This window comes from Humulus lupulus, chromosome 4 (assembly GCF_963169125.1).
Source record: "Humulus lupulus chromosome 4, drHumLupu1.1, whole genome shotgun sequence".
Classification (NCBI taxonomy): domain Eukaryota; kingdom Viridiplantae; phylum Streptophyta; class Magnoliopsida; order Rosales; family Cannabaceae; genus Humulus; species Humulus lupulus.
This window is the reverse complement of record NC_084796.1, coordinates 3,596,709-3,618,201: the sequence shown is the minus strand read 5'-3', so window position 1 is coordinate 3,618,201 and position 21,493 is coordinate 3,596,709. Positions and strand designations below refer to the sequence as shown.

General features: G+C 40.0%; 1 protein-coding gene across 1 annotated transcript; it reads right to left on the bottom strand.

Annotated features, from left to right (window-relative positions):
* Positions 1 to 12,911: 12,911 nt before the first annotated feature.
* Positions 12,912 to 21,154, bottom strand: LOC133830660 (uncharacterized). The gene is made up of 5 exons (XM_062260678.1): positions 20,997 to 21,154; positions 20,842 to 20,916; positions 20,312 to 20,373; positions 17,857 to 19,074; positions 12,912 to 12,963 (listed from the first exon to the last, which is right to left on the bottom strand). The coding sequence occupies exons 4-5, from the start codon at positions 19,056 to 19,058 to the stop codon at positions 12,912 to 12,914; spliced, it is 1,254 nt and encodes a 417-aa protein (XP_062116662.1). The 5' UTR covers positions 19,059 to 19,074; positions 20,312 to 20,373; positions 20,842 to 20,916; positions 20,997 to 21,154.
* Positions 21,155 to 21,493: the final 339 nt, after the last annotated feature.

The following is a 21,493-nucleotide window of genomic DNA, read 5'->3' as shown; positions in this document are numbered from 1 at the left end:
TCTCGCAAGTTTGTATACGCCAGGGCGGATGACTGATTCTATCTGGTATGGTCCTTCCCAGTTTGGCCCGAGTACTCCTGCTGCTGGATCTCGGGTTGCTAAGAATACGCGTCTCAATACCAGATCTCCTACTCCGAACTTTCGACTTCAAACCCTTTTATTGAAATATCTTGTGGTTCGTTGCTGGTAAGCAGCATTTCTCAGCTGAGCCACCTCCCTTTTTTCTTCGATCAAGTCTAGGGTTTCTTCGAGCTGAGTATGATTGGAACTTTGGTCGTAAATCTGAGTTCGAATCGTTGGAATTTCGACCTCAATGGGCAACATTGCCTCGCAGCCGTATGCTAGAGAAAATGGGGTATGTCCAGTTGATGTCCGAGCTGTAGTTCTATATCCCCAAAGGACTTGAGGTAACTCCTCAGGCCATTGTCCCTTTGCTTCTTCCAACTTTTTCTTCAAAGAACTTTTGAGAGTTTTATTAACGGCTTCGACCTGACCATTCGCCTGAGGGTGAGCCACTGACGAAAAGCTCTTTATTATGTCGTTCTTGTTACAAAAGTTGGTAAATAAGTCGCAATCAAACTGGGTTCCGTTGTCAGACACAATCTTTCTTGGCACTCCATATCGGCATACGATGTTCTTTACCACGAAATCTAGGATCTTCTTCGAAGTTATGGTCGCCAATGGTTCAGCCTCCGTCCATTTTGTGAAGTAATCAACTGCGACCACAGCATACTTTACTCCTCCTTTGCCAGTTGGGAGCGAGCCTATGAGGTCGATTCCCCATATCGCAAAAGGCCATGGGGATGTCAACATGGTCAGTTCGGAAGGTGGAGCTCGGGGTATCGTGGTGAATCTCTGGCATTTGTCGCACTTTTTCACGTACTCGAAAGAGTCCGTTTTAATGGTTGGCCAGAAATATCCTTGGCGTATAATCTTCTTGGATAGGCTATGCCCCCCGGTATGGTCTCCGCAGAATCCTTCATGAATTTCTTCAATAATCTTCTTTGCCTCGGGAGGAGTTACACATCTGAGCAATGGCATGGAATACCCTCTTCTGTATAGCCTTCCGTCCAGGATGGTGTAACGAGGAAGTTGATACATTAGTTTCCGAGCCTGATTTCGATCTTTTGGAAGAATTCCATTTTCGAGATACTCAACTATCGGGCTCATCCAGGTCGGCTCTGTCTCGATCATACACACATCTTCCTCGTCAGGCTCAGTAATGCTGGGTGTTGACAGGTGTTCTACGGGTACAACATTCAGCTCCTCATTTTCGGCGGAGGTGGCGAGCCGAGCTAAGGCATCTGCATTTGAGTTTTGTTCTCGGGGAACCTGTTCGATTGCATAAAACTCAAAAAACTCTAATGCGGACTTTGCCTTCTCCAGATAAGCTGCCATTTTTGTGCCACGAGCCTGGTATTCTCCCAAGATTTGATTAACCACGAGCTGGGAGTCGCTGTAGCAATGTATAGCTTTGGCCTTGAGCTCTTTTGCTATTCGTAGTCCCGCAAGTAAAGCCTCGTACTCAGCTTCATTATTAGATGCTTTAAAGCCGAACCTTAACGCAGAGTGAAATTTGCTCCCTGCAGGAGTGATCAGAATAACTCCTGCCCCCGCTCCATTTTCATTTGACGACCCGTCGATGTAAAGTTTCCACAGCTCGTGGGCCGTGGTTGCTACCTCGTCGTCGGCGATACCGGTGCACTCCACTATGAAATCCGCCAACGCTTGTGCCTTAATGGTCGTTCTCGGATGGTAGGTGATCTCGAACTGTCCGAGCTCAACAGCGCACTTTAGGAGTCGACCAGACGCCTCTGGTTTAGACAAGACTTGCCTTAGTGGTTGATCTGTTAGTACATGGATAGGATGTGCCTGAAAGTAAGGGCGGAGCTTGCGAGATGAGTGGATCAGACTGAGGGCGAGCTTCTCCATCAGTGGATATCTTGACTCTGCCCCCAGTAATCTTTTACTGATATAGTAGACGGGTTTCTGTACTCTCTCTTCCTCTCGCACGAGCACCGCGCTTATCGCGTGTTCGGTAGTTGAGAGGTATAGGAACAGTACTTCCCCCGTCTCAGGCTTTGATAGGATGGGCGGTTCGGCTAAGTGCTTTTTGAGCTCCTGAAAGGCTAGCTCGCACTCATCTGTCCATTCGAACTTCTTACTTCCTTTTAATAAGTTGAAGAATGGGAGACCGCGGTCCGTTGACTTCGAGATGAACCTGCTCAGAGCTGCCATCCTGCCAGTCAAGCTTTGAACATCTTTATGCTTCCGAGGCGAAGGCATATCGATCAGGGCCTTTATTTTGTCGGGATTAGCCTCGATCCCCCGAGAATTGACAATGAAACCCAGAAACTTTCCTGAAGACACCCCAAAAGTGCACTTCTGAGGATTCAACTTCATGTTGTACTTTCTGAGCACGCCAAAGCACTCTTCGAGGTCATCAACATGGTTCTTGTTAAGTTGAGACTTTACAAGCATGTCATCAACATAAACTTCCATGTTGTTCCCTATTTGCTCTGAGAACATCATGTTTACGAGCCGCTGGTACGTGGCTCCGGCATTCTTGAGTCCGAATGGCATGACATTGTAGCATTAGAGCCCTTTATCTGTGATGAAGCTCGTATGCTCTTGGTCGGGGGCGTGCATGGGAATCTGGTTATATCCAGAATAGGCATCCATGAACGACATTAGACCATGCCCCGCCGTGGCGTCTACGAGCTGGTCAATTCTCGGCAGGGGAAAACAGTCTTTTGGGCAGGCCTTGTTGAGGTCCGAGTAGTCAATGCACTTTCTCCACGTCCCATTGGGCTTCGGGACCAACACTGGATTGGCCACCCAGTCAGGGTAAAAAGCGTCCCTTATGAAATTATTTGCTTTCAGCCTGTCCATTTCCTCCTTTAGTGCTTTCTTTCTGTCTTCATCCAGCTGCCTTCGCTTTTGCTGCTTCGGGGGAAAGCTTTTGTCTATATTCAATGCGTGACTTGCTACATTGGGGCTTATTCCCACCATGTCAGAGTGTGACCACGCGAAGACATCCTGGTTTTTCTTCAGAAAGCAAATTAATTGCTATTTTGATTCGTCTTGGAGGTGTTTCCCGACCTTCACCTTCTTTGAGGGATCAGCTTCCTCGAGCTGAACCTCTTCGAGCTCTTCCAAAGGTTGGAGGTCAACCTTTTCCTCAATCCTCGGATCGATCTCCTCATCAATTTCTAAAACTGTCCCATCTTTATTTTGTATGACAACGAGTGCTTGAGCGCTCGTTTGTTTCTTTCCCCTCAAGGAAATGCTGTAGCACTCCCTTCCTGCCAATTGATCTCCTTTCAATGTTCCGACCCCGCTCGGAGTTGGAAATTTAAGGGCTAGATGCCTTACAGATGAAACTGCCCCCAGCCCGACCAGGGCGGGTCTCCCGAGCAATACATTGTAGTCAGATGGTAACTCTACTACCACGAACTCCATCATCTTGGTCACCGAGACTGGATAATCTCCCAAGGTCACAGGGAGTTCGATGGACCCCATACAGGCGGTTCCTTCTCCAGAAAAGCCGTACAAAGTGGTTGCACAAGCCTTCAGGTCGCGAAGGGAGAGTCCCATTTTCTCTAGTGTTGCTTTATAAAGAATGTTAACTGAGCTCCCATTGTCTATGAGAACTCGGCGCACTCTTTTGTTGGCAAGCTGCAGGGTGATGACAAGTGGATCATGATGAGGGAACTGGACATGGGAGGCATCTTCCTCGGTGAAGGTTATAGGCTGAGTTTCAACCCTTTGGCTTTTTGGTGCCCTTGGTTCGGGTTCATAAGGAGACCCGTCCCCTGTCTTCAGCTCATTCACATATCGCTTTTGAGCATTTCTACCCCCTCCTGCGAGATGAGGACCTCCCGAGATGGTTATTACGTCCTCTCCATCTATCGGCGGAGGCCTGTCCTCTTCCCGAGATCGGGAGTTATTATTCTGTGCTGCTGGAAGCGCGGCTACTCTCTGGCTGGCAGTAGTCTGTCCAGTACTCTGGTTTTTGACATACTGCCGGAAATAACCTCTCGAGATCAACCCTTCGATCTCGTCCTTCAGCTGTCGGCACTCATCAGTTGTGTGTCCAGTGTCCCTATGAAACCGGCAATACTTACTGGAATCCCTCTTGGACTTTTGATTCCTCATAGGGTCCGGACGCCTGAAGGGGACCTGGTTTTCATTAGCCAGGTAGATATTTTCCCGAGACTCGTTGAGCTCGGTGTGTACTTTATATACGGAGTAATACCTTTCTCCTTTCTTTTTCTTTCCCCCTTCAGCCTCGGGGTTATTTCCCTCGCTCTTTTTCCTCTTAGAGGGATTCTCTGAGGTAGGCTGTGAAGTTACTGGATCAGCCGAGGTTGAGGCGGAGTTAATGTTTATCGTTGTAGTTTCGGTTTGCGAGGTTGCTTTTAGCGTTGACCTCGCCTCCTCTACATTGACAAATCTCTGCGCCCGCTTGTTAAACTCGGTTATTGACCTCACCGGTTTCCCTTGCATGTCATCCCAAAGGGCACTTCCAGGCAACACACCAGCTCGGATAGCCATCAAGTGTCCACTGTCGTCCACATCTCGTGCCCGGGCGACCTCTAGATTAAATCTTGTCAGGTAGCTTTTAAGTGTTTCACCCGGCTGTTGCCGGACGTTAGTCAAAGTGGACGCCTCTGGTCTGACTCCCATCATAGCTCGGAACTGCTTCTTAAAGTCTCTAGACAATTGATCCCACGAAGTTATCGCGTGTCTCTTGTACTTCTCAAACCAACTCTTGGCAGGTCCGGCCAATGATGTCGGAAACAACATGCACCTGATCTCGTAACCTACGTTACTGGCTCTCATGATAGTGTTGAATGTACTTAGGTGACTACATGGGTCGGTTTTTCCTTCAAACGCTGGGACGTGAGGAATCCGGAACCCTTGAGGAAACTGAGTGTTAGAAATATTGGGAGCAAACGGCTCGAGCTCCTCATCAGAGTCCTCGTATCGACCACTCCCTCGTTCATTCTTCAAAAGCCTAAAGGCTTTTTCGAGCTGATCAATCCTTTCTTGGACTGGGTCCTTAGGTGGTGCCTGGAATTGATAGTCATTAATCGCGATCCCAGGCTTGCGTCTCCGTGAGGGATCTCTATGCCCATTCAGATGATTCCTTAGATCCGGATTTGTCTGATCTCCTTTCCCCCTGCTCTGATTCAGATGATTTCGCAGGTCAGGATGACTCTTGTGATTTCCAGTATTTTTACGACCCCGGTCGTGTTTACTGACAGACCTAGTTTCTCCGGACTCATCACTGGTGAAACTCATTGATCGGTCATTTCGTGGTGGATCCTTTCTACGTCGCCTTGTCTCCGCAGTGCGAGATCGGGACGTCTGACTTCTCTCAGATGGCGCGCCTCTCCGCTCCTGGAACCTCTCCCTGTTTCCTTGTCTTTCCCCTGTACGCCCTTGATCCTGATCTCAACCAGGTTGAGCGTTTCTGCGGGGAGGTGAAGGATATCTTATGGGAGACGGAGGGAACCGTATAGGTGACGGTGGTTGTCGTCCTTGCCTCGGCCTAGAGGGTCCAGAATTTTCCCGAGATGGGCCAGTTGCGTTCGGTGCACTGCCAGGAACCTGAGTCCGAGGCTCGGCAGGAGCTCGGTTGTTCTCAGTTCCTGCAGGCACTTCCACGGGTGGATTAGGCGGGACCCGAGCTCGGGTACTCCTCTGAGGCCTAGAAGGAGCAGATGGCTCTGTTGGTGCTGGAGGTTGTGCCGGCCTCCTTGTGGCAGCATTTTTTCGTGGACATCCACGGGGCCTCCGGGGAGGAATGTGCACGTCCCTTGGAGGAGGGACTTGGTCTTCGCGCAGAGGCGGGGGCTGAGCCACTTGCGCCTCTGCAGCTATCCTATTCAACTCCTCATTACGTTTGTTGGCTTCTGCCAACAACTATTTCAGCTGCCGATTCTCTAATTCTAAAATAGGGACATAACGTTCAGGGTTATAGTACATGTCCTCATCCCTTGGTTGTGGAGGTGGTCCCCGGGAATCAGAGGACCCACTCCTTTCATCAGCGTCCGGGTTCTCCATTGGCTGTTTTCCAGGACGCCTTGGGTAATTTTCTTCAGGAGTGTTCTGATTGTTTGCAGCCATGAATCTCTCAGGGATGGATGCTTGAGGCTCTCAATGAAAGCACCAAACTGTTGACGCCGTTTTTCGTCAACAGATAAAAGAAGAGAGCACGTAAACAATTAAAGACAATGGCCAAAAGAAACAAACGAATCAAACACACGGTTTTTTACGTGGTTTAGCAGTTAAATCTGCCTAGTCCACGAGTCTCTGTTATTAATCTCAAGATTATCTCTGAACAATTCTTTAGCATGAATTCTACAGAGTTTTCTCTCAAGGATCATAATTTCGATCCTTTACAATGGTGCATGGCTTCTCTATTTATAGAGAAGGATGCAGAATAATATCCCACATATTTTGGGTAGTTACTCTTTTGTGAATAAAAATAAATGCCTTTAATCAGATAAAAAAGGAAACGTCCCTGAAGACCAGGGAACGCATAACTGACTAAATAATATCCCACGATTCTTGGGGATTTACATCAATAAATGAGGATTACATCTCATGTTTACAATACTTGTAGATATTCAAGGTGGTTATAGCGTATCTCCAAGGCTTTAGCATCTCAGGTTTCATGTCATTGTGCGAGCCACTGACATTTCCCGAGCTAACATTGCTCTCGAGATAGTACATCGAGCTCAAGACCCATGCTCCGAAGTTCCTGAAGATGAAGGTGTTCTCGGAGCTACCTTTCGAGATCGAGATCATTTCGAGCTCACCACATTCGAGATCATATATCATACTTTGCAGGCTCGATTTACCATCCTAGAGCATACCCTAACCCTCACGAGACCATTTAATGCGAACTCAGCTTTCGAGGTCATATTTACTATGGCTCGAAACCTGGGTATAACAGTATTACTTATGCTTTGTTCATTGGAGCCATTGTCCTTGATGCCATTTCTGCTTTTAAGCTTATCTTTTCGGATTGGGCCCTCATGGTAGTTAAGGATAATCAGATCATTAGACATGTTCCATAAGCTATATTGAAAAGAAAAAGATGGTCTGAATCAGTTTCTCAAAAGGACATAATTAGTCATTGTCTGGCACCTAAGATGGGATTCCGAGACTTGGTTGGTTATTTTCACAAGTATAGGGAGTTAAAGCTGATGAAAAGGATCTTGTGCAATTTTTCGTACTGGAAAACAGTCGATAATTATCTTAAGGATTTTATCTTCAATGAGCTGAAGAAAAAATCCCAAAAGGCAAGTAATTTGAGAGATGCAATAAAGGCATGTTCTGAAAGAGGAGAAGCGGCTCTCTTGCAGAACTCTCATAGCTATATCAAACTAAAATGGAGCATAGGAGAGTTCCAATATGCCGAAAGCCTTCTTCTTTGGCACTTAGCTACTAAACTCTGCTACAATCAGACCAGTTTAAGTACTTCAGAAGGAGAATCATTCTGGCAACTATTTGCTCAACGCTGCTGTCGCACATGTGTTTGCCAAGGCTACCGAGATGACCAATCAAGTGGCACTAACCAAGAGGAAATCAACTATAGAAACATTTGCAAGCTCATTTCAAATTACGTGTTTTATCTTTTAGTCAACAAGCAAGTCATGTTGGCACCAGTTTTGGGCAATTGGAACATAGTGTTTAGAGATACTTGTGCAGAAGCCAAAAGATTTTTCAAAAAGCACAAGATTTTAGGTCATGCTAAAGCCTGTGAGAAGATTCTATCAGCGAAGCCCAAAGTTAGATCGACGACTATGAAGGGTGACAGGAGTAAATCTGTGTTCTTTGATGCATGTATTCTGGCACAACAACTTCAGAATGAGGAATCCCAGTGGGAGATAATGAGCCGAGTTTGGGTTGAAATGTTGTCATATGCTGCCATCAATTGTAGGCCATTCATTGATGCACAGTGTTAAGGAGTTTGTTAAGTAGTTAGTTAACAGTCAGTTAGTTCTCTACTTGTATTTTGTTATAGCTGTTATAGGTTGTTACTCAACAACCTTCTCTGTTATCAAAGGCTAATTCTCGTTAGCCTTACTGAATATAAATACTCTGTACTCCTTTTCATTTGTTAATGAGAAAATACAATTCAGTTTCTTTGATAGTCTTTTACTTAATATGGTACCAGAGCTCTTTCTTTTGTGAGCTATGGAGCACACTTCAGATCCTGTCCATGGTGATTCTCTTCGTCCAAATTCGTCCAACTCTTTCCCAAATCTTCTTCCCAAAACTTCTCCCGTCACATTTTCTCACACGCTCTCTGTACGCCTTGATGAACACAACTACTTACCTTGGAAACACCAAGTTTTTGCTGCCATTAAAGGCAGTCGACTCCAACGGTTTCTCGATCCCATTCTCACACCGCCGATGTACCTCTCCAATGAAGATCGTCTAGCACAACGCATCAATCCCGACTACGATGATTGGGACCAACAAGATAGCATTCTGGTGTCCTGGCTTCTATCTTCAATGACTGAAAAAATCCTAACTCGAATGGTTGGATGCAACACGGCTGCTCAGATCTGGCGAAATCTTCAAGACTACTTCACTGCTCTCAATCGTGCCAACATCGGCCAGTACAAAACTTTGCTGCGTAATACTCGTATGAAGGGTTCCTTGGGTGATTACCTTCTCAAGATTAAGAGTCTTGTTGATACTCTTGCCTCCATTGGACATACATTGACTGAGCAAGATCACATTGAGGCGATTTTCAATGGTCTTTCACGAGATTACGAAGTCTTCATTACCTCTGTTAATACCAGGACTGATGCTTACACAGTGGCTGAAATTGAGGCTCTTTTAATGGCTCAAGAAGTTAGGTTGGAAAAAGGATCTCAAGATTTGGATATCAAGAATGAAGCTAATCTAGCCAGGCTACCCCTACCTATCGTGGCAATCAGTACAGTGGTCCCTCAGCTACATCTCCACGCGTCTCGTACAACCCATTTGTGGCTGCTCCTCCTGGCTTTGGCCCATACCCCTCACGATCTGCCCCACCTGCCCCTTCACGTGGTCAATATAGTGGTCCCAAACCTGGAGCAGCTTCAACAGGACGTGGACAATTCAATCCTTGGGGTCAAAAACCTCAATGTCAGCTGTGCAACAAATTGGGTCATACAGTAAAGCAGTGTTTTTATCGATTTGACAAATCATTTACTGGTCCTGAATGTTTTCAGCAATTCTTGGGTAGTGCTAACATAGCTGAAATGCAGGCTCTTTATGCTTCCCCTGATACTGTCGCAGACCCCAGCTGGTACCCTGATTCAGGCGCCACAAATCACCTCACACCAGATGTCTCTAATGTCCATCACAGTCTGGAATACAATGGTGACTAGAAAATTTATATGGGAAACGGTACAGGTTTGCCTATTCATCATATTGGTCATTCTTTTTTCAAGTCTCCCATTCATTCTAAACAGCTCATATTAAACAATCTTCTTCATGTTCCTCACATTACAAAAAATCTTCTTAGCGTTTCTCAATTCTCTCTGGATAATAACGTGTTTTTTGAATTTCATCCTTTTCAATGTTTGTCAAAGATCAGGAAACTTTGAAGACTTTACTTGTTGGGAATCTTGAGCATGGCCTCTACAAATTCGATCCACTCCAACTAAGCTCTATCTCATCTCTTCAACACAGTCGTGCCTCTACTCTTTCACCGAGTGTCAATGATCAGCCTATACCACAATGTAACAATCATGTTTTGTCCAAACAATCAAAAGACTTTATTCTCTGGCATAATAGGCTTGGTCACCCTACTGCCAAAATAGTCAAGTTTACTTTACAATCTTGTAATATTGATATTCCCATTAATAAAAATAATACAATTTTTCCTGATCTCTGCTCTGCTTGCTGTTTGGGTAAAGTTCATAAGCTTCCTTTTTCTACATCTAACATTGCATATAATGAACCACTACAACTTTTACACTCTGACTTATGGGGTCCTGCCCCTCATACCTCATCTAGTGGTTATAAATATTATATCAGCTTTATAGATGCCTTCTCTAGACACACCTGGATTTACATGCTTAGGACTAAAAATGAAGCTCTCCCTACCTTCACCAGCTTTAAAGCACAAGTAGAGCTGCAACTTGGTTTCAAAATAAAAGCTATTCAGTCAAATTGGGGTGGGGAATATCGTTCATTTACAAATCTTTTGAACCAAAATGGGATCATTCATAAAATTAGCTGTCCTCACACACATGAACAAAATGGTGTGGCTGAGCGCAAGCACAGACACATCATTGAGAGTGCCCTTACCCTATTAGCTCAAGCCTCTCTTCCTCTTAAGTATTGGGATGAAGCTTGTCGAACATCTGTATTTCTTATAAACAGGATGCCTACTCCTCAACTCAACTTCTTGTCCCCACTTGAGCTGTTATTCAACACCAAACCCGACTACAAATCCCTTAGAGTGTTTGGTTGCTTGTGTTATCCTAACCTAAGACCCTATAATAGATTCAAACTTCAATACAGGTCTCAACCTTGTGTGTTTCTTGGTTATAGCCTTTCACACAAAGGCTACAAATGTCTTGCAAAGGATGGTAGGCTCTATATTTCCAGAGATGTTTTATTTGATGAACATATTTTTCCTTATTCAGATATGACAAGTCCATCATCTTTTCATATTTCTCCTCCACCTTCTCTCCCTTCTGCTGCTCCTCCAATACTTCACCAAGTATCACAGTCTGGTGCTCCACATGCTCCTCCACTCGATCCATTTCCATCCTCTCGGTTAGTCTCCACACAATCAGTTCCTTCATGTTCTCATCCTGTCCCACCTGACTTATCACCTCCTTTTTCTCCTCCAGAAATTTCGTCTCTTCCTCCCATTTCTCCTCAACTCTCGGATATGGCAAACAATATTGTACCTCCTTCTCAAAATCAATATACTGGTATTTCTAATATACAGACTACTTTTTCCATTGGTGTTGATGTGTTATAGGTACCAAATTTGCCTCCCACTGTCCCTGCCAATAGTCATGCTATGCAAACAAGAGCAAAATCTGGAATTCGCAAGCCTAAGGTCCTCACTGCATCGCTTACACCTTCCTCTGTTAAAGAAGCATTAAAGGTCTCTCACTGGTTTGATGCTATGCAATCTGAGCATGATGCTTTGAAAAAGAATGACACTTGGTCATTGGTTGATCTCCCTGACAGTCGGTCTCCTATAGGATGCAAATGGGTATTTCGTGTCAAAGAACATCCTGATGGTTCAGTTTCAAGATACAAAGCAAGATTGGTTGCCAAGGGATATCATCAACAAGCTGGATTCGATTTTCATGAGACCTTCAGTCCAGTGGTTAAGCCACTAACTATCAGAGTTATTCTCACACTTGCTCTTACAAAAGGGTGGAAAATAAGGCAACTGGATGTTGATAATGCCTTTTTAAATGGGGATTTGCATGAAGAGATATATATGGTACAACCACCCGGATTCATTGACAGTGAGTTTCCTAACAAGGTGTGCAAGCTCAAGAAAGCACTCTATGGACTCAAACAAGCCCCACGAGCTTGGTTTGAAAAACTGTCCAATGCCTTATTTTCTTTTGGCTTTGTCTCGGCCAAAACAGATCATTCTCTATTTGTTAGAGCTCAACCCGACAGCTGCATTTACATATTGGTCTACGTGGATGACATTTTAGTCATAGGCAGCCATGATGATGATGTTTCAGCTCTTATTTCTCAGTTAAGTACCACTTTTTCCTTAAAGGATCTCGGCATTGTCACCTATTTCTTAGGCATTCAAGTTCTCAATACCCCAGATGGAGTTCTTCTCTCTCAGAAGAAATATTTACAAGATCTAGTTTGCAAGGCACAACTTCAGGGGGCCAAGACTCAAAGCACACCAATGAATGGTGGACTCCGCTTAACCAGCTTTGGTAGTGATCCAGTTGAAGACTCCACCATGTACAGATCACTTGTGGGAGCCTTACAATATGCAACAATCACTCGCCCTGACATCACCTTTAGTGTTAATAAGGTCTGTCAGTTCATGCATAATCCCTTACAGTCTCACTGGGTTGCAGTTAAGCGCATCATTCGATATCTTGCAGGAACTCTCGACTACGGCCTTCACCTGAAACCAGTCTCCTCCTTCAATCTGACAGCCTATTGTGATGCAGACTGGGCCTCGGATCCTGATGACAGGAGGTCTACAACTGGTTTTTGTATTTTCTTAGGTGAAAATCTCATTGCCTGGAAATCCAAGAAGCAAAGCACCATCTCCCGGTCCTCTACAGAAGCAGAGTTTCGTAGTCTGGCAAATGTTGTTTCGGAAGTCACTTGGGTTCAATCTTTGCTGAGTGAGTTGCACTTCAAGTCAACTAATATTCCTTGTATCTGGTGTGACAATCTAAGTTCGGTTCAGCTTGCAGCAAATCCCATTCTTCATGCTCGTACAAAACATATAGAAATAGACCTCTATTTCGTTAGAGACAAGGTGCTTTCAAAACAGATACAAGTTCAACATGTTCCTGCTTCTGGCCAGTTAGCTGATTGTCTTACAAAACCAATTTCTAACTCCATATTTGCTGATCTTAGAGACAAACTGTCTGTGGTTTCTCACCACACTCAGTTTGAGGGGGCCTGTTAAGGAGTTTGTTAAGTAGTTAGTTAATAGTCAGTTAGTTCTCTACTTGTATTTTGTTATAGCTGTTATAGGTTGTTACTCAACAACCTTCTCTGTTATCAAAGGCTAATTCTCGTTAGCCTTACTGAATATAAATACTCTGTACTCCTTTTCATTTGTTAATGAGAAAATACAATTCAGTTTCTTTGATAGTCTTTTACTTAATACACAGCAACTAAGCAAGGGAGGAGAGCTCTTGACTTTCACATGGTTGCTAATGAACCATTTGGGCTTGGGCACCCAATTCGCCGAGCAGGAACAGCAAGCTGGAACAAAAATGGTTACAATCATTTGAATGAGAATTAGATATGCATGTCTCACACACACACACATATATACATATATATATTATTGTGAACTTGCACGGCATGCATGTTTTTTATGGTTTAACAAAAACGATGTATGAACGTTGATTGAAGTAACACAGCGTATATAATGTAAACTCGTAAATTATTATGTGTAATGTAAGCATATATATATTGAATTTGTAAAGGGAAATTTGACTTTTTATGCTTAATAGTATGGTGTAATACAAAATAATGCTAGGCATTTTTAACATTACAAAATAATGCCAAAAGTTTTGCTAGTACCCAAAATCCCTAAAAACAACTATCTCCTCTCTTCCCTCCCCCTCTCTTCCTTCCTCCTCTCTTCCTTCTTCCTCACTCTCACTCACCTCACCTCACCTCACACCACCACTAAGAGCATCACGGTAGAACCCCATCGAGCTTGGGACCGCCACTAAGAAAGCCATTTGTAGAGGGGGATCAAGACCAAAGTAAGGTTGAGAAATCTTGGAGAACATTTTAATGGGTAAGCAATTTTTTCTTAAATACTTGGATTAGTGATGTTTCCTTTAAACTTTTTGAGTATTTCAAATAGATCTGAGCAATATTTGTACATTTTTTTGGGTTTTTTCTGGTTTTTTGTCGATCTGCGTTTTCTGGGATTGTGTTGTGCTCGATGCCTGCTCGATGCAGGCTCGATGACACATCAATTTTAGGGTTGCATGTTCTGCTCGATGGGTACTCGATACCTACTCGATGGATACTCGATGGTAATGTGCATTCTCACTATTTCATGCATGCTCGATAGATGCTCGATGCAAGCTCGATGGCACATCATTTTTTACGTTGCATGTTGTACTCGATGGGTACTCGATGGTAATGTGCATTATCACTATTTTATTCATGCTCGATGGATGTTCGATGCTTGCTCGATGCAAGCTCGATGGCACATCATTTTTTACATTGCATGTTGTACTCGATGGGTACTCGATGGGTACTCGATACCTACTCGATGGTAATGTGCATTATCACTATTTCATTCATGCTCGATGGATGTTCGTGTTGGGGTTTTATGCCCTAATTAAAACCCAAATTCTTTGTAATCTCATTTTATTATCAATAAAAGAATAGAAATCATTTTTTGACTTGGTCAATCACTTTGCTCACATGTTTTATTTTCATGATTATTTGTTTAATATAAATTTCTATTAAATCCCGAGCATATAGCTAATATTATTTATAGTGACGTAATCACAGTGGAATATAAATATGATTATATGTTCAAAATAAGTTAGTCCTAAGATTAGTCAGTGCACCGGATTTACACTGACTTGCCAATCTACGATATGATCTACTTACACATTACAGTGTTATGTTCTTTCCAGAACATTAGCAAAGTAGATAAGATCGGATGTATTTGTTACATCGGACAGGACCGATATTGACAGTTGATAAGATAAGTAAACATACCGTTATTATCTATTCTAGTCATATCATATAGTTGACCATAGGTCAATTCAATCTCAATTCTGAGTGGTTAGTATTCTAACTGATTGTATTATTTGAGTTCTTTGACTTGTTCATTACCAGCTTACCCTACGGACTAGCCCATACTTAGATCTTGGGAACTCGGTAGTATAATTGAGTGGGAGTGTTAATCATAGATATGAACATCTATAGCTTCTGATGAAGAAGTGAAATGATGGTTTCCTTTTAGTTTGGTTCAAGGTATTAAATGATAGAGATCTCATTTCAGTAATTAAATTAGTTTACTGAAATATCATTTACAAGGAACTAAGTGTTTTAAGGATAAAATACAATGAGGGGTAAAACGGTATTTTAGTCCTATCTCATTGTAGACCGTCTATAGAAGATTGAGTGACAATTATGGTTGTAACAATGGATAATTAATAGCGTATCTATATTTGTTATAGAGCGTTCTATGAATTCAAGAGTGCAATTCCAAGTCTATAGTGGAGTCACGAGGAATTAATAAGTTAGTAAATTTATTTGTTAAATTTATGATAACTTATTGGAGCTTGATTTCATAGGCCCATGGTCCCCATTGTACCTTGGATAAAATCATCTAGATAGTCTCAATTAATTGATTTAATCATCAATTAGAATTATCAAAGTTGATCAGGTCAATTTTGGATAGTTTCACAGAGTTGTGTAATTTTGAGAAGAAAAGAGAAATTATGGCAGATTTATTAATTAAGATAAATTGGTATCTAAATTAATAAATAAATTTAAATCAAGGTTCAAATTATAAATAATTAATTTGATAAAGGATTTAAATAATTATTTATTTAATTAAATCAATAGAAAATAATACAGGCCTTGATTTTAAGTCCAATGGGCTTATAATCAAATGGGAAATTTCACGGGCCTATAGCCCATGATAATTTCGACCTAGGGCTTCAAAATGGCTGTTATTTTATTGATTTTTTAATTAAATTAAATGGCCTAATTGAGTCTATAAAAGGAGTGCTTAGAGAGAAGATTTCTGAGACGACAGATAAGTCACAAGTCAGATTTTCTGATAGTTTTATATTCTCTCTAAACACAAATCCTTTTCTAAGCCACTTTGTTATTTTCTCTTCTTCTCTCTATATCTTTCTCATGTGTTGAGAATTTCCCACACTAGTCTAGGTGGTTCTAAGGATACATTGGAAGATTGTGAAGAAAATAGAAGATCGGTTCAGTTTCTTGATAATACTCTGCGACAGAGAGGATACAAGAGTTAGAGAAACTGAAGGAAGGACTCTTAATTCCGCTGCGTATACTGTAAGTATTCTATTTTTGTTTCTCTTTGAATTCAATTTTAGAAACATGTTTTAGGCTATCTCGTATTAATTTGTTTAATATTAGATATACATGAAAATAAATAAAGATCATGTATAAGCTAATCCAACAACTGGCCTCAAGCCTTTGGTAATCTTTATTTTCATGCATGAACATGTTTAAAATTGGATTATTTGATATGTTTGAATAATTGGATGGTTTTCATGTGTTTTATGAGCATATTGATTTTATGTGAATTTTAGCAATTTTTAGGTTATTTTGTTGTGTTTTCTATGCTATTAATTTTTATATATGCTTTATTTTGTGTAAAACATGTTAAAAATTAATTAGAAAATGGTTTTGGTTGAAAAAATTGCACAAAAAATTTTTTCGAATTTTTTTGTTCTGGCTGCCATGCGCGCGCGCGCCCCACCCACGCACCGCGCGCGCCACCCGCGCGCACGCCCCTGCAGCCGCGCACACCAGCGCGCACCCCAGCCCTGCGCGCGCGCCACCAACAGCCACAGCACTCGGGTGAACAGTACCCGATACGGGTACTGTTCATCCAGATTTAAAAAATAAATAAATAAAATTAAAATTGTAGAAATTTATTATGTATAATCAAAACCTAAAATATCTTTTTTGTTTTATCATTTAAATTTTTTAAAATAAGATATTTTGGTTAGTAGAGATTTAAATAATTAGATATTTTCTACAAAGATTCAAATTCAAATTTAAAATTAGACTAACAACTTAATTTTAAATCTTTTAATATATTAAAATATTAGAATTATGATATCATATATTTAAGATATTTTCATTTAAATTCTTGATATTTTTATTAAATCTTTATTTGAAAATATAAATATCTTTTTATTCTATAGTTTTTAATATTTAAATTATTTGAAATTTAATATTGTTAGTTAGATATTTTTATGGATATTTGAATTTGTTTAACTATTTGAGATATTTTAGGCTTGTTATAGCTATTTGTATTTTATTATTTTTAAATGGTTAAAATATTAGATAATAGTTGGAACAACACAAGATATTTTTGGAAAATAGTTTAGATATTGATTTTAAAATTTAAAATTGGTTAAATTTTGAAAAATATCATTTTTTTCAGCCAATTAATAAAATATTTTTTTATAAATGGGATTTAAATTAACTTTGGTTAATTCTTGATAAATCCTATTTAAATTATATTAATATTTTTTTTTCAAAATTAACCTAAAACCAAGTTGATTGTTGATAAATGAAATTTAAATTAACTAATGTTAATTGTTGATAAATTTCATTTAAATTGACTTATTTTTGTAAAAATTTAGTTAATTTGAATTTTTTTGATAAATTCTAGATAATTAATTGTGGTATTTTTGCAAATGAAATAAATTGTGGTATTTTTGCATAAATTCATAGAATTGCTCATATAGTAACATGATTAGGCCAATCCAATTATAACATGTCTGTTTGCACTATATGTGGTATTTTTGCAATTAGGCTTAGATGCATATAGTGACCCATATGTTTGTTAGATATATGGTATTTTGCCAAATAAAATATTCATAAAATGATAGGTTTTATTTGGGCCCATTAGAAAATGTAAAGTTTAAATTCCTCTCTTGTGGGTGATTCCACTTGTGAAGGCCCATTTGCTTTGCATAACTATAATGAGCCTAATCAATTAATAACAATTAATAAAACCAAGGTTTAAATTCCTGTCTTTTGGACCTTGTATGGAAGATAGGGGGCATTTGTAGTGGGAACGACATACTGGACCTAGCCCTCCTCCATACAAGCCCAATTGTTAAGGCCCATTTACCTGAGTTGGACTTAATTGTATATGTTAATTATATTAGTTAAACCTAAATATTGATTAACAATAAATTAATTCTAAATTAATTGAATTTGTTTCAATGTGACACTTTAGAATTAATAAGAAATTATAGGACTTTGGTTTTAAAAATTTTAATCTGTTTAATTTTTTTTTTGGAAAACCATAGTCATTAATTTTCTAAAAATAAATAATAAAAATACTATTTTTAATTTTATAATGAGCTTATTTTAAGAATTTTATTCGATCTCCACCTTTTTGCATATGTCAATGATGCAAATGAATGTGTGGCACCTGAATCTATTAATGCATGAGTGAGAATACCAGATGCAAAAATATCACCTGACACAACAGAGTTGTTGGTATCAGCATCAGCCTGAGTAATCGTGAACACCCTAGCATTTGTCCTTTGAGGTTCATCCTTCATTTGTTGGTTCTTCATCAATGGACAATCTTTGATAAAATGATCCCCCTTGCCACATTTGAAGCAGCTTTTAGTTAAAAGCCTGCACTCCCCGAAATGATTCTTTCCACAAGTTTGACATCGTGGCATTTGTTGGAATCCAGATTGCCTGTTTTGCTGACCTCCTTTAAATTTCTTATTCTGTCCTTGTCTAAATTGGAAATTCTGGGCCCCTCTTTTGTTGTCATTGTGAAAGCGGCTTTGTTCTTTGTTGAATGGAGTGTCTCTACGAGGCATGCTAGTAGCAGCTTTAGCTTTTGTTATCTTTTCTTCTCTGTGTTCAGCTCTCAAAGCTTTCTCCACAGCCTGAGCATAAGAAAGAGGCCCTGTACGTCCCATATCTACATCTCTAGCCAATTCTGGTTGTAGACCCTCCAGGAAGCGATTCACTCTACTAGTTTCAGTGTTAACCAAGTCTGGTGCAAACTTGGCTAACCGGTCAAATGTCCTGGCGTACTCAGCCACTGAAAGATTCCCCTGTTGCAATCTAGTGAACTCACTTACTTTAGCAGTCAACATAGCTTCATTATAAAACTTTTCGTTGAAGACCAGTTCAAATTCTGCCCAAGTCATCTGATTCACTTCTCTAGTCTGCTTAACCACTTCCCACCAGATCTTAGCATCCTTTTTAAGTGTATGTGCAGCACAAGAAACTTTTTCCCTGTCACTTAGTTGCATGAACTCAAAGATGTCTTCTAAAGAACTCTTCCAGTCTTGTGCGTCAAGTGGGTCAGTGCTACCTTCAAATACTGGTGGGCGTTGTTTTCGGAACCGTTCATATAATGGTTCCATGGGGTGCACTACAGGTGGAGCTTGTGGAGGTGTTGGAGTTTCAATAGGTGGTGTTGGTGCTTGCCTTTGTCGTTGTTCTGCTAACAACTTCTCAATTTGTTCAGCCTGTCTATTCACTACCGCTCGAAGTTGAGCCATTTCTTGTTCATATTTATTGTTGCAAGAGCCTTCAGTAGCCCCCATTCCATGTTCATGATCCATCTGTGTTATTATATATCTTTTAAGACAAAATGTCCATAACTTATGTCATTTAGCCAATAAAGCACATGATGCATGCAACCAGCACATAATAAATGCACACATAAAACTTACAGATGAACTGAGCATTATCCTTTCCTCAATGTGTACATATGAACGGTCTACAAGAACATTTTAACCATAGCGCTCTGATACCAACTTGTAACACCCTCACTTATTTTAGTTAAAACCATATTTGAGGTGTTACATTTTAAAACTATATCATAATTTATTACTGCAAAAGTCTGGACATTTTTTTTTTTAAACTTGAAAACTTATTTCACATTATTTACATTAAACATAAAGTGGGTCTCAAACATATTATACATAAGTATTAGATAACCCAATTTGTTTTCAAAACATAACTTCACACTTTATTACAAACATCTCACTGATAACTGAAATAACCCACAAAAAGGTCGATATGTTCATATGTACAAATCAGGGTCAGGACCATGCTTCAGTTCTCCTCATGTCATTCACACATTTCTTTCTCTACCTGCAACACAAGACAACTGTGAGCCTAAAACTCAGTAAGCAAAGTAATGCATGCAATGCTAATGATTACCCAATATCAATGGACATATACAACTTCTTTTTAAATTTTGGGCCCCTTAATATTGTGCACACTGTTTGAATTGGTCAATGCCTGCAGGGCTTGTTACACATATAATACAAAATCCCATGGGTTCTCCTCCGGCTAGCCTTCACCACAGTAGGGCACATTAAAAACTTTATTCCATCGTTGCCCCGTCGGGCTCAAGAGTTAAGGCGGCCACACACTGTGGTGTCAATACATATAACAATAACTCATATGGAGGAGAAATAAAAACGGAAACATGGCAAACAATATAATTGGTTCACTAAAACCTAGCCCAAATTATTGGGCAGCCACTATAAGCCTACTATAGGCCTCCGTTTACACTTATTAACACTTTCATTTGCCTTTTCAAAACAGTGGCACTGAACTTAAACTTCTTATAACAACTTTCTTTTATGTTGCACAAAACTTGCAAAGGCATCATATAATTAATCATCATAATATCATGCATGGTCTTATATCATATAATAATTTACCATATCACTATTATGCCATGCATACAAATTTATGATGAAGTGTCACTGTATGTTAATACCACTTACTCACAAAATATTCATATAATGCATACTTTCACATAACACATAATTCTTGTGTTGCAGTTGAGTACTTTACTTACCTTTTGTCCAAAATATAGTTCACCGTGTAACAAGTGGTGTCTTAGGTATTGATGTGCTTATCCTGACAATGGCATGGATTTCTCATCATAATGAGGGCAGTAAGACATTGAACTCTCATTTAAAAATATCCATAAAACATCATATCAAATTTCAAACCCAAAACATGCCTAAAATGCCTTAAACTACCTAGATCGAGCATTAGATTTATCTTAGACATTTGGAGAAATTTTGACAGAGTTTCCCCTTAATTTTAGCTATCCTCAAATATCCAAATCAACCAATAATCAACATCAAATAACCTGCCATAACCATATATCCCAAATACCAACATGATTCATCATAATGTTATCATATACCGATTTTGATAAAATTCTTATCTCCTAGATCATCACCCAAATTAAATGAGTCTCCAAATATATTCAAACATTTATAAACATATATGCTCTCTTATAAACTCAATCAAATAACCAAAAATCATCTTGTACTCCAAGAACCCCAAAAACCTCATAAAACACAAAATTTCACTTACCGAGCAACTTTTCGGCGAAGACAATCTCTTCAAGCTTTTCTAAACCTCAAACCACTTGGAAACCCCAAGAAATATCTTAAAAAGGATAAAACACCATATATAAGCTCTCAGAAAAATTCAAAAACATAGTTTAACTTCCAAGTACAAGAACTTACCATAAAAAGGCTAGAACTAAGCTTAATCTACTTCTTTGGCTTTGCTTTCACTTGGATCTCCTTATAATTTCTTCAAACCAGCCAAGAAATGGTTTTTGGTTTTCTTTTCTCTCTGTTTTTCAGAATAATGGTCGTGCAAAGTGATAAGGTTTGATGAAAATTCCTTATTTTCAATGATTTAGCCTTATTGTATCAAAATTTGACACCTTTCATCTCATCATTTCACCTTTTGACTTATGATAACCTTATCACTTCAATAATTTCGACTTAATCATCTGCTAGGCCTATTATCCTTATGTTTAAAACACTCACACCAAACCTTAGGTCCACATGACTTCATACCCAATAGTTATGCTTACCCGATCGAGCGTAGCGCACTTATGCTAAGCTCGTTTTGACTTTGCATCAATACCATTGATTATGTATACCTCCCATCAAGAATTTATCTAATGGTTCTAAAACCATTTTTACATCATCAATGAGACCTTAATCATACC